Source organism: Prionailurus viverrinus, chromosome B2 (genome assembly GCF_022837055.1).
Source record: "Prionailurus viverrinus isolate Anna chromosome B2, UM_Priviv_1.0, whole genome shotgun sequence".
In the NCBI taxonomy this organism is placed as follows: Eukaryota; Metazoa; Chordata; class Mammalia; order Carnivora; family Felidae; genus Prionailurus; species Prionailurus viverrinus.
The window spans coordinates 31,939,262-31,952,903 of NC_062565.1; the positions used below are offsets into that span (position 1 = coordinate 31,939,262).

General features: G+C 43.6%; 1 protein-coding gene across 2 annotated transcripts; it reads right to left on the reverse strand.

The window, feature by feature from the left end:
* Nucleotides 1–317: 317 nt before the first annotated feature.
* LOC125165363 (HLA class II histocompatibility antigen, DM beta chain) lies at nucleotides 318–7,926 on the reverse strand. Of its 2 annotated transcripts, XM_047858135.1 has the most exons (6): nucleotides 6,608–7,567; nucleotides 5,645–5,926; nucleotides 4,097–4,381; nucleotides 2,509–2,625; nucleotides 2,314–2,349; nucleotides 1,583–1,943 (listed from the first exon to the last, which is right to left on the reverse strand). In XM_047858135.1, the coding sequence occupies exons 1-6, from the start codon at nucleotides 6,660–6,662 to the stop codon at nucleotides 1,927–1,929; spliced, it is 792 nt and encodes a 263-aa protein (XP_047714091.1). In that variant the 5' UTR covers nucleotides 6,663–7,567; the 3' UTR covers nucleotides 1,583–1,926. The 2 variants fall into 2 exon arrangements, with proteins under 2 accessions (XP_047714092.1, XP_047714091.1); XM_047858136.1 differs by lacking the exons at nucleotides 1,583–1,943; nucleotides 2,314–2,349; nucleotides 2,509–2,625 and adding an exon at nucleotides 318–352 and having other exon boundaries at nucleotides 6,608–7,926.
* Nucleotides 7,927–13,642: the final 5,716 nt, after the last annotated feature.

The following is a 13,642-nucleotide window of genomic DNA, read 5'->3' on the forward strand; positions in this document are numbered from 1 at the left end:
AAAGATTATTTACATTATATATAAGCTGATTCATTAAATGTTATATATAAATGCAAAAAAAAGAAATATAAAACTGATAAAATTTCTAGAGATTAATTTCTGAACCTACATTTACCAATTAGCACAGCGCACAGCACTTTCCCTGTTCTGACCTTATATGGATGGCCTTGCTCTGAGAATAACCATTTTGAATTCATGAGCACTTTCCCCTGCCATTGACTTCTTCATTAAACTCCTTCCAGGACAAATGCCCTGATCACAAGGATCCTTCTGGGGAAAGCGTGGATGTGGAGGGGATCTATTCATTGGTTCTGAGGCACCTACTTTGGACATCAATTCTGTAAGAACAGTGCTTCCCCCATTCTTCTGCAGGCTCCCATCAGCGTAGAAACAGTCCAAAGATGAAGGGTTCTAGCCCCCATGACCACCCCTCACACACACACACACCCACATTCATGGATAGCAGCACACAGAGTAATGCAGTTTGTCTTCTGCCTCTTCCCCCAGCTCATCAGATTCTGATCTTATATATTCCTACATAGATACCCACATGCAAATATGCATCCATAACCCCTTGTTCTCCTGCCCCAATATTCTGTTAGGCTAGGCTGCTTCAGTACTCATCTTCATTTCTGGTTTTGTTTCCTTGCCCGCAGTATCCAACTCCAAGTCCAAAAACAATTCCACTGCCCAGCTTTCTGTGTCCAGCAGGTGTCACCCTTCACTGGAAACAAACGGCACCTCTCTTCCACAGGTGTGAAATTTGTACCTCAGTAGTGGATGTCCCTCAGGTTTGGGGTAGAAGGAAATGAAAGCGTGGCTCTGAAGAGTGGTGTGCTCACCAGCATGAAGATCCTCAGAATAAAGCAATCTACTTACTTCCAGCTAAGGTAGACAAACATCTTATAGAGAATTTGCTCTTTGATCTTAGACACCCTATTTAACCCCTGAATCTTGCTTTCTTCATCTGTGACACAGAAGGAGACAATCTTTTCCTTCTAGGGTTATTGTGAGAAATTAATGAGATAAAAACACAAAGCACTTAGCCCAGGACCTAAATAAGTACTTGAGCTATGGGCCCTTCCCTGCTTAGGGTATGGAAGAAATAACTGCCCAGAACTCCCATCTGGAGTTGAACTCTGCCCCAAGTCCTATCTGAGGATCTGCATCAGGGTTGTGATGAGGACAAAATGAGATAATGCATGTAAAGCACTTGATACAATGCTTGGGCCAGAAAGGTGAGTAACAGGTAATAACTAACATCACTACCATGGGCTCAGCATGTGCCAGCAATGTTCTTAGCCGTCTGCAAGTATAAAGTCATTCAATCCTCCTAAGATCCCTTATGAGGTCAGTCAACTGTCAATTCCCTGCCTCTCCCTTATTCTGTGACTCCATCCAACCATGGTTTAATTTCTTCTTATGAATTATGTATCAGAAAACTGCCCCCATTCTGTTATGTCTAAAGGGAATAATTAGAAGGAGGCACTGACTCCTCCACTCAAATAGGAAAGAATTCACCCAATCCATAACTCTGCTTGTGGTGCCTCCCCAGGGCCTCAGGAAAAAGCATAGAAAAACCTTATTTCCACCAGAGTTTATTCCTCAGACATGATCAGCAGTGACTCACTGGCCCCCATGGCACAGTGTGGGCCCCACAAGGGCCTTTAACCTTCCTCCCCAGACTGCATTTGCCCCAGAAACATAGCCTTGGATGTTAACTTGGTTACAGAATATTCCCAGGAACGAGTTCCCCCAACTCACTAAGGTTTACATGGGGTGGGCTGGGAAGTTCAAAGATCTGGGTGGAGAAACCATAGGATCCAAGAAAATTTGGAGGGTCTGAGGATGTTGAAGGGACACAGCAGCATCACTAAGAGTTTGAATCTCCTCCTCCCTTGGAGCGTAAGTTGTAGGACCCTGCCTCTAGGAGATGTGTTGACCTGCAGAAGAAATAAAAAGGCCATAATAAGACTTTAAACCAACTTGACCCCATCATCGGTCTCTATAACCATCCATGCCAGAGCCCATAATACAGTGATACTGAAAATTCTAGATCACCAAGGACTAATACTACAAAGCCACTTTCAGTCGCGTCCCCATAGATGCTCCACTGGATAGAAGACAGGGTTGTAGGCATTCCTCCTTCCTGTTCCCAATCCTAACAATGGCAGTTTAAATTATGCTCTTGGCAACATGCTGGTGGAACTTCAACCCTGTGATAAGCACCATTAGCTGAGCCCAAAAGCTGATCCCAGTGAACTCTCACCCCTCCAAAGGACGAGTAGGCAAACAGACCAATAGAGATGTTACCTTCTGGATAACTGGACCCAGGGAGGAAAATGTAGCCTAGGAGAAGAAAATATTTGATTAGAGGTCAGTCTGTGGATAAAAGTCTCTGGCAATACTCACAGCAAATGGGGTAGCAATGGGAGGACCAGTCACAAACGGAGAGTGAGCAGAAATTGGGAGCAAGACTGGCAACAGGAGATTAGGTGCAGCACTCACCAGAGGAGCTAGCTTTCCGCCAGCTGAGCAAACCAAGAGAGAAAATGATGAGGCCCAGGCCCAGAGTCACTGCAGCCACCGAAACCTTCAGTGTCTGCATCGGGGACAGCCCAGGTGCTGCAAAAAATAGAAACTTACTAGAACCAATCTGTCGCTCATTCCCAGAGCAAACTTAATTTAGTGTGACCTGTACCTAGCAGGTTCAAAGGTGCTTTATCCCAAAGCCAAGGATCTAGCTCATACCAACCTACTCCCAAGGAAACAGACCTTCCTCAAAACCCCCATCCTGTAGCTCTCCACTCCTAGAGTAGCCCTGGGGGACCCCTGTCACCAGGGTTATCACTCTAGCTACTCGGTCCTCTCTAATACAGTGGGACCTCTCAAGGCATCTTTTTTCCTTCCTTCACCCCCACAGTCCCTCTCACCAAAGAATAAAGTATTCCCCAATCCCTTCTCCATTTACCCCATGGTGACAACGTTTACTCCCTTATGTGTTCTACCTGAGTATTTGTCTATTAAAATGTCTTTCCACCTTTGTTAACTCTCAATGATCCCATTCCATGAGTTATCCGATACCGATGTGTCTCCTCCTGTCCACATCCAGATTTCCAGAACATGTCTCCATCCCACTCCATAGCTCCTGCCTCCTGGAACCCATCATACTCTGAATCTCATCACACCCAGTTTCCTTCCCCATGCTAGAATGAACATTCCATCGCCAAAGGAAACTCAGGTGCATGTTAGGAAGGAGACTTTCCCAGGAGAGATGAGGTGTGCCTGTGGGTTCTTCTCTCTGCTCCTCATGCCCTTCTCAGCTGCCCAGCAAGACAGCACTCCCCAAAGGGGGAACCCAGTCTCAGCAGCCAGTCTGGGACTCTGTTCCCTGGCCCTTTGTAGATACCCTTCCTCTTCCTCTTCCTCTGCCTCTTCCTCATTTCTTCCTCTTCTCTTTCCCCAAATCTGTATACCAAATCTCTTGGTACCTTTAACTACTTCCAATCCTGGGCTTGCAATCCAGTGGCGATTGGTTCCTGTTCATTAGGCCCCAAGCATGTAAACCAAAGTGCCTGCCAGCCATGGCTTTTTCTTCCCTGTCAGAGCAGGCCAAATTCAGTACTGCCCCCACACCAACAGAAATTTCTCTTTCTCCTGAAACCTTTTTTATTTCCTCAATTCCCATCCCTGACCCGACAACAGAATAGTTGAAAATTGAGGATCCTAAAATATTGCATCACGATTTGGGGTCCTGAAAACATGGTTACCAAATCCACATCCTCTTTTGCAGGACAGTCACGCTGTTCCCTCCCACCCTCAGACACATGCACCACAACATCAACCATACCACCATGGCGACAACTACAGTCACTCTTTCCATTCCTGTCTCCCATTGCTCCATCTCTGGCCAGCAGTCCTCCACCAGTTCCTCCAGACTCACTTCTCGTTCATAGCATCTCCCTTCCCTGCCATATACCATGGACCCGTCCACATGTCACTCCCTGTGCCAAAATGTTGCTGTTCCTTTTTCAACCATCCACTCACAATAGCTCTCTGCTTCAACCCTAATTCCTCTCACCCGCCATGCACTTACTCCAGTCCTCGCAGATGGGCTCAAGAGCCCCGATGTGATCCACCACACAGGTGTAGGTGTCCCCGAAAGAGGGAGTTGTGGCTAAATGAGAGACGGTCTGATACGTCCAGTCTCCATTGGGCTGAGCCATCTTAGGGGCACTTCTGTGAGGGAGGACAGGCTGCCCATTCTTCCTCCATGAGATATTCACATCAGCTGGATAGAAGCCCCACACGTAGCAGGCCAGCATCACACGCTCCTTCGTGTTAAAAGGAGTGGTTTTGGCTACCTGCACAGTTGGTGGCCCTGCATAGGAGGAAAATGTGGTCGTGAAAGAGGGCCACAGACTGGTTTCTTCTCCAACCTGGTTTCTTTCCTACTTCAATTCTTCGTGGTTTTGCCAACCTGCCCTCCCCGCCCCCACTCCATGTCACCACATATCCCTTTGAAAATGAGGAGTTAGAATTTACTCCTGCTTTGCTCTTTCTCTTCTCCCATTCCTTCACTGCCCCTTCCTTTCATTCCTCCTCCAAAATTACATTTGATCACATTGAGTAGAAGCCAGATCTGGACTGCAAGCTGTCTCAGAAGTTGTCGTATTTATTTCAAGCATATAAGCTAACTGTTGTCGAGAGTTGTAAGTTGGGGTTCGTAAAGGTAGGAAAAGATGTCTGCCCTCAAATCTCATTTAACAAATTAAGTGGCTAAATCAAGCAACATTTTTCCTTGGAGAGTTTAAGGAAACAAGCCTAACTCGCATCTAATTCTCTTAAATTTGGATTAGTCTAGTCCAAGTTAATGAGATTACTAATGTTGCCATTCTCCACTAGTTTGTTGTCCTAGGCGACTCCCCTGCTTGCCTCTACCTTGGTGCTTTTCAAACAAAATCTTAAATAAATACCCAAGAAACTGTTAAAACTCAGATTCCTTAGGTTGCATCCCCAGATATTTTCACTGAGAGGATGTGTAGTGGCACTCAAGGGTTTGTATTTTTAACAAGCACCTTCCCCAGGCAATTCTGAGAAAAGTGGTCCAGAGATCACATGTTAAGACATATTACTCTCTCCCATGAAGATCTTCATATTTTCTTTTACCAATCTCAAGTCATTCCCAGGGCAGGGGCTTTGGGGCAAGAAAGCATATTGAAATCCCCTGGGAGGCTTTCTAAATATCCCCATGACCAGGCCCATCCCAGACCTAGAACATCAGAACCTAGCATAAAGAGGCATGCGCATTTTGGGAAAAGGCATTCTGGTTGTTCTGACACCCTCCTGGCTGAACTTGGCTCTGCATCTTTGAGATGCTCTGCACTGGAGGAAAGCATGTTTACTTTCTCCTCAATAGCTCCCCATTGGCTCAAACATCACCTCCCCTTCTTTATCTCTGCTCCACTCCCATCAACAACCCTTTGAAGGTCAACACTCACTCTTTCTACATTTCAGGTCCACACATTTTCTGCTTCTTTCCTGCCCAAATCTCAAACCCCTTGCCTACAGAGGGATACTCCCTGGACTCCCCTCTCCTAATTGTGCTTCTTAAAATAGCCCCTTTACACCCCTCTCTTCTTACGTGTCCTGTGGGTCAGTGATCCCCAGAAGGACTGGGTGTGTGTGGCACAGTCCTGGAGCCCATTAGACAAGCGCTGGAGTAGGCTTTCCTGTTGGTTGAGGTAATCTGAGAGGTAATTCGCCAAGACACTCAATACCCCAAATTCACAAGGGGCCATTTGGGATGTTTGGGGATCCCAGCAGGTCAGCAAATCCTTGTTGAAGGAAACACAATATGTGAAATCCTTTGGAGTCCCATCATCATCCAACAGACAGGTGCTTTCCACATGGGCTAAAAAGCCACCTACAGAAGCCAGAGAAGGGGAGCAGCTTAGAGACCTCTTCAGGGAGCCCCAACTCCAGTTTCATCCTGTGAGTGAGGCGTAGCTTTCCCGCCTCAGGCAGCAGCTACAGACCAAGCTCCTGACTGGAGTGTCTGAGAGCACCGAGTAAGGGAATAGAGGGTAGTAGCAGAGAAGTTTTTAGATGCCATTTCCTCTTTATATGAGACTAAGTACGGAAACAGGAATTGCCCAAAATTATTTGCAAGTTTAAATGCAACAATTTACCCAGGACAAGACCTTCAGTGAGGCAAATTATTGAGTGAGAAAAGGGGTCAAGGGAAAGAGTCAGCTTTGTTGTATGCTGGATATTTTATTAAATATTCACTCCATATATATTTATGAAGCATACACACATATTATGTGCCAGACACTGTGCTAGCAGCTGAGAATGCAGCAGGAAACAAGACAGATGTTGCCCTTGCCTACATTCCAGTAAGAGATCTATGTTACACAAATAATTATACAGCTAAATTATTTTAAAATTGTCATAAAGATACAAAAGGACAAAGTGCTATCAGAGTATATACCAGGGAGACAAACTGTAGCCTGGGGTGTCCAAATCCAAATGAACCCCCTTGCAGAGGAAAGGAGGAGAGGAAAGGAGCAGAGGAAAGGAAGGTCTCAAGAAAGAATGTCCTTACCTGCTCTGGTGGAGCCCAGGCTGAGGCCTAGCAGCAATGGCAGGAGTGTGTTCATGCTCTGCTCTAGGAACACACTGGGAATTCAGTCCCCTGGACCCGTTCTTCCAGGGGCCCTGGGTCCTTGCCTGCTCCAGAAGCCCCAGCCTGGATAGATGATCTCCAGATCCTGCGAGGAATACAGTATTGCCCCAGTTCCTCGATCCCCACTAAATTAGTGATTTGGAGTCACCCAGCCCCGAGATACTAAACCTGTTCCTACCAGCTCTTCTAAGTCAGAGTTTCAAACTAAGAGTTGTCAGATCGCTGAAGTAGGCGGAGACAAACGTAGAGACAAATGGCTCAGTGCTTCAGCCTAGCATCATCAGTTACCAGGTAAATCTTATCCTGCCCTAGGCTTTAAACCACTCCATCTTTTAACTCTTTGCCGGTGGGAAAGACCAGTCTGTAGGTAGATTTCCCTAGATCAGTGGAGAGAATAATCCCAATATTCCCAAAACATATGTAGCCTGGAGTGCCCATTGGTTTAACAGTTTCCTTTCAAAATTCTTCCAAAAGACTGGCACTAGATAACTTCTCATGTCCCTTAGAGGGAGGTTACTTAGAAAGATGTTACAAACCCTCAGTCTGTCCCGTCATTTGGAGATGGAGATGGGATGATGGAAGGCCCTTCTAGAGCAAGTGGCTGCTGTGATGAAGGAGGCACAGGAAGAGTGCAGCGTTATCTGGCATCAAACCAAGACAGTTCCACCTTAGAGGTCAGAGACAGAGCCTGGAAAATCCCTCCCTGGGATTCCATTGCTTCTTTTGTTCTAGCCAGCAAAGCTTCCTCTCATCTTTTCTGCTTTTTGGAGCCAGGAAATCCTCTCCTCCACCACTCTGAGTCATCTCTGGGCAGACTGCAGGACAACTCCCCTTAACCCTTGATAAACAGCTGGTGGTGGACCAGTTCCCACAGCTCACCTGCCTCCCCCAAATGCAACTTCTCATGTATTTTTCTCCCTCTGGTCCTACCTGTCCCCAAGCAGGTCCCTGCATTATGAAGCCACTAGAAAAATATAATAAAGCTTCTCTCCTCTTCTTCCCCAGGAAAAGACAGATTTTAAATTTCAATTCGTGCTCCTATCCCACTGTGAACTATGCAATTGGTGGCTTTTTCCATCACAATTTAAAACCCTAAATTAGCTTCTCTCTGCTCCCCATCAGGCTTCAGGGCTGTGTCTCTTCACCTCTGAGTTTCTGCAAGCTCTTGGACTTGATTTAGTAATGAGCTAAATGAGAGAGGATTAAGAGACAGCCCCTTGACACCACACTTATCTATCGATATTTGCGAAGAAAAAAGAAGTATGTGCCAAAAGTGAAGACAAAGATGAATATTAGAAACAAAAGACTTGTTTCATGTAATGAGTTGAGATTAATTGAAGTTCTGCCCATGTTTCCCAGCCACCCTTACTCTCAACCCCACCCTGATTATAAGATGCTTCTATACTCTACCTCCTCTAATGGGCCATCAGGTGAGCTGGAATGGGCAGAAAATCGGGCAGTGAGTCCAAAATTTGTTGATCTTCTGCTTTGAAACAGATACTATACTAGGTAGGCCCTTTCCATGGTATCTCATATAATCTTAAAAGACCTGTTAAGTGTCCTCATTTTACAGTTTTGAAAACAGATCCAAATATTCACACCCAAGGTCTAGAGGTACACACACACATACACACACACACACAGGCGCGCGCACGCACGCGCACACACATCATATACACAAACACAGACACAGGTGCACACGTGCACACACAAGCCTGTCCGCACCCTCACTACATCCTGGGGCTGAGATGACCCACAGAAAGGTAGCTAGTGGCAGCCTCTGTTGAAAAAAAGATAAAGGGAAGAACCAATCCATCCATCCAAGTCTTAGCTTCCCTGTTCTCAGAATTCCTTCTGTTCTTAGAACCTGTGTCTCCTTGCTTTCTTTTTTTTTTAATTTTTTTAATGTTTATTTATTTTTGAGACAGAGACAGAGCATGAGTGGGGGAGGGGCAAAGAGCGAAGGAGACACATAATCTGAATGAGCCTCCAGGCTCTGAGCTGTCAGCACAGAGCCCAACAAGGGGCTTGAACTCACGGACCATGAAATCAGGACCTGAGCCAAAGTCGGACACTTAAAGGACTAAGCCACACAGGTGCCCCTCTTTGCTTTCTCTTTTGACAGTTTCAAAACTGTAAACTCTCCGCCACACACACACACACACACACACACACACACACAGGAAGTGAGCCTAACCTTGTAGGCACCAGGGCTTGGGATCCTCTTCAATGTCTACCCAAAGCCTGCTTGGGAACAGGAACGGTGGCGGTGTGGTCACGTGCCTGTGCAGGGGTGGTGGCCGCCAGCGTGCTGAGCCCCCCGCCCCACGGAGTTCCCTCTCGTGTCTGGGTCTGTACTCTGGCAGCCAAAGGAGATGTGAAACCCCCCGTGAGGCAGCAGCAGGAAATGCAGAAGATTTCACTTCTCTATTAATGAGAAGACTGAAGGTGCTTTTTAGACTAAAGCAGGACAGAAAACCCAGAGACCTGTGCTCAGCGAAGAGGCTTCTTCGTTCCCCTCCCCTCCTAATTTTACAAAGACAGAGCTGTGTCCCCCACCTCCCATCAACCCAAAAGAACATTTCAAGTGCCCTGTCCACTGTGATTGTATAACTATTTCTGTAGCACCAGGACTGAAGGAGTGAGGGAGCCAGAGCCACATACCCACATGCTGTCCCTTTTTTTACTGCCACTGCCCAAGCCCGGAGCACAAGTCCTCTCCTTCCACACTGCCTCTCCCTCTAGGCTGGCCACCATACACCACAAGTAGACTGACCACAGCGTTTCCGTGCAGACTATTACAGGCAATGCCCAGCTAGAAGATAAGGATTCAGCCCCCATGTCATTTGATTTTAGGTCAGTTGGGGAGTGAGAACAAACATCTGTACAGAGAAGAATTTATGTTAAATCAAGTAAGCAATAAGGCCATTGTACTTCAAAGAGTAAAGAGAAATCATTGAGGGCATGGTGGACAGGGAGTCCTCCCCATCTGAGGACCCCTGGAGGTGAGCACTGAATACTGGGCTGGAGTCATGTTCAAAAGAGCAAGGCAGTTGGCACCACAGTCCTGGCATATAACTCCACAAGCTTGGTAATGTTATGAGGTGCTGTCAGGGGTCTATCTGGAGCCCGACCTGGCTAAAACAAAAACAGACCACAATAACATCACTGGCATCACACACTGAAGGAAGTCACAAATGTGGTCTCACGCTGTTCCTAAGAGTATGACCATAATAATAAATCACATCTTGGTACTTCCTTATGTTGCTCCCTGTAAGCTCTCAGGTTCCTCTTCTGGACAGTTGTTTTAACTCAAGCCTCAATTTTATAAACTCAAAAATTGCGCAACCCACCAATCATTTGCAATAGAAAACCAATAGCATGAGACCACATTTGTGACGTCTTTCAACGTCTTCTCAAAACTACACACACCTGCACCCTGCCAGGATTGCTAATATTACTTCCTAGTCTGTCCAACCTCGCCTCTACCCAGCCCCACCTCACCTCTGCCCTCCTACTCCGTCTTCTACCTTAAATTCACTGCTCCAGACCCTAACCTTGGGGTTACTGTTGCTGTACCTAGCCCATCATCTTTTCATCCTGCAGCCAAATTACTTGAGCAGCTAGGGGATATTCTACATCATTTGTGACCACAGCTCCTGAAAAATGTTACTATCTCCATCTTAACAATGAGAAAATGGAGGCAGAGGGAGGCTGGTGACTGTCCAGATTTACCCAAAACCATGACTTGAATGGAGGATTTATGATTCTAAATCCTATACTCCTCCTAATCAGTTAGAAAATAATTGAACATTGCTAACCATTTATAATAGCGATAAAAACTGTAACGTGTAACAGTTACCATTAAAAAGTATAAGAACTTTATGGATAAAAGGGAAAACTTTATTAAAATCCATATGAACACCTCAGAAAATGAAAAGACATATTCACAGATGGGGCATCCTAATTTAATGAAGAAGCTAATTTCTCCACATATCACTAACCTAAATGCTGTCCTAACCAAATCATAGCAGGATTTGGGAAGAATTTGATAAAGTGATTCTAAAAGTACATGGAAATCAAACCCATGAGCATCTTAGACAATTTTAGTAAAGAAGAGCAAAATGGGGTTTTTAGAGAGGTGAAGTTATAAAGAAATGGAAAACAGCCCTGCCAAATATTAAGACATATGAAAAGCCATAATAATTAAAACAATATAATACTGAAATAGGAACTGACAAACCAGTGGACCAAATAATTCAGAGACAAATCCATGAACATAGGGAAACTTGGAATAAAATCCCCGGGAATAAATAGAATGTTTAGTAAATGATATTAAGAAGATCAATTTATTCTTTGGAGGAAAAGAAAGTTGTACTCTTACTCACATCATATAGAAAAATTCCAGATCAGTAAAGATATAAATGTTAAAGGAAAACAATACCACTAATAGAAGAAAGCATAGTGAAATTCATACATGGCCAGATAAATATAAGGCAAGTTTTTCTACCCAAAATTACTCATCAGGTAAAAGGGAATTACTTTATACACAAGTCCTTAGGTTCTTTTGTTTTCAAATTATGGCCATTCTTTCAAAGCTGTTTGGAGAAGATACATTATCCCAAAATGATGTCAATAAATACAAGGGCCTCCATACTGTTTTCAATAGTGGCTACACTAATTTACTGTCCTGCCAGCAGTGCACCACCAGTGTGGAGGTTGCTCAAAAAGTTAAAAATAGAACTACCATTTGATCCACCAACTCCACTTTTGAGTATTTATCCAAAGAAAATGAAAACACTAACTCAAAAATATATATGCACCCCATGTTGATTCAGCATTGTTTACAATAGCCAAGGCATGGAAACAACCCAAGTGTCCATTAATGGCTGGATGGGTAAAGAAATTGTGGTTGGGGTGTGTGTGTGTGTGTGTGTGTGTGTGTGTGTGTGTGTACAATGAAATGTTAATATTTTTCAGCTATTAAAAAAAAAGGAAACCTTTCCATTTGTGGCAACATGAATAGATCCCAAGGGCATTATGCAAAGTGAAATAAGTCAGACAGAGAAAGAAAGATAACATATAATCTCTCTTATATGTGGAATCTAAAAAAGTAAAACATAAAAATAAAAAAAAGTATTCATAGATACAGAGAACAGATAGGTGGTTGAGAGATTGGAGGAAGAAATTAATGAAATGTTTTTGATGTCTATTTTAGTTTAAATAGATCATTTTTTAAAATAAAAGAATTTGGAAGTAATTCACATAATCAAAAAATACATTAAAAATAAATTTAAAATTGTTTTATAAAATGTTAGTGATGGCTGCAGCAACTTTCTACTCAACACGTCTCTGGAGGTAAGGGAAACAAAAGCAAAAATGAACTATTGGGACCTCATTAAAATAAAAAGCTTCTGCACAGTGAAGGAAACAATCAGCAAAACTAAAAGGCAACTGACAGAATGGGAGAAGATATTTGCAAATGACACATTAGATAAAGGGTTAGTATCCAAAATGTATAAAGAACTTATCAAACTCAACACCCAAAAAACAAATAATCTAGTGAAGAAATGTGCAAAAGACATGAATAAACACTTCTCCAAAGAAGACATCCAGATGGCCAACCGACACATGAAAAAATGCTCAACATCACTCATCATCAAGGAAATACAAATCAAAACCACATTGAGATACCACCTCACACCTGTCAGAAACATTAACAACTCAGGCAACAACAGATGTTGGCGAGGATGCAGAAAGAGAGGATAACTTTTGCACTGCTGGTGGGAATGCAAACTGATGCAGCCACTCTGGAAAACAGTACAGAGGTCCCTAAAAAATTAAAAATAGAACTACCCTATGACCCAGCAATTGCACTACTAGGTATTTATCCAAGGGATACAGGTATGCTGGTTAGAAGGGGCACATGCACCCCAAAGGTTATAGCAGCACTATCAACAATAGCCAAAGTATGGAAAGAGCCCAAATTTCCATCCACAGATGAATGGATAAAGACGATGTGGTATGTATATACAATGAAATATTACTCGGCAATCAAAAAGAATGAAATCTTGCCATTTGCAACTACGTCGATGGACCTAGAGGGTATTATGCTAAGTGAAATTAGTCAGTCAGAGGGGCGCCTGGGCATCCGACTTCGGCTCAGGTCATGATCTCGTGGTCCATGATTTCGAGCCCGACTGTGCTGACCGCTCAGAGCCTGGAGTCTGTTCCGGATTCTGTGTCTCCCTCTCTCTCTGACCCTCCCCCATGCATGCTCTGTCTCTCTCTGTCTCAAAAATAAAAAAATAAATAAACGTTAAAAAAATAATTAAAAAAAAGAAATTAGTCAGAGAAAGACAAATATCATATGTCTTCACTCATATGAGGACTTTAAGAGACAAAACAGATGAACATAAGGGAAGGGAAGCAAAAATAATATAAAAACAGGGAGGGGGACAAAACAGAAGAGACTCTTAAATGTGGAAAACAAACAGAGGGTTACTGGAGGGGTTGTGGGAGGGGGGATGGGCTAAATGGGTAAGGGGCATTAAGGAATCTACTCCTGAAGTCATTGTTGCACTATGTGCTAACCAACTTGGATGTAAATTTAAATAAATAAATAAATAAATAAATAAATAAATAAATAAATAAAATGTGAATGGAAACAGTAATATCCCTACATTAATATATCATGTTATAAAACATGTTATTTTAATTTTGTGAGTTAGTAACTAAATAAAGGTAGCTAGCAGACATTTGACTATGTCCCTATAACTTTTATATCCCTCAAACTTTATATATTGAAATTGGTCAAAAAACTTCTAAAATATTCCAATCAAGAAAACTGAGTATCATTTTATCACTTTATATTCCAGTGAAAATTGTAACTTTACTGCCTTGGGGTTGGAAAGAATTTCTTAAGATCACAAAACACAAACCACGAGGGTTCTG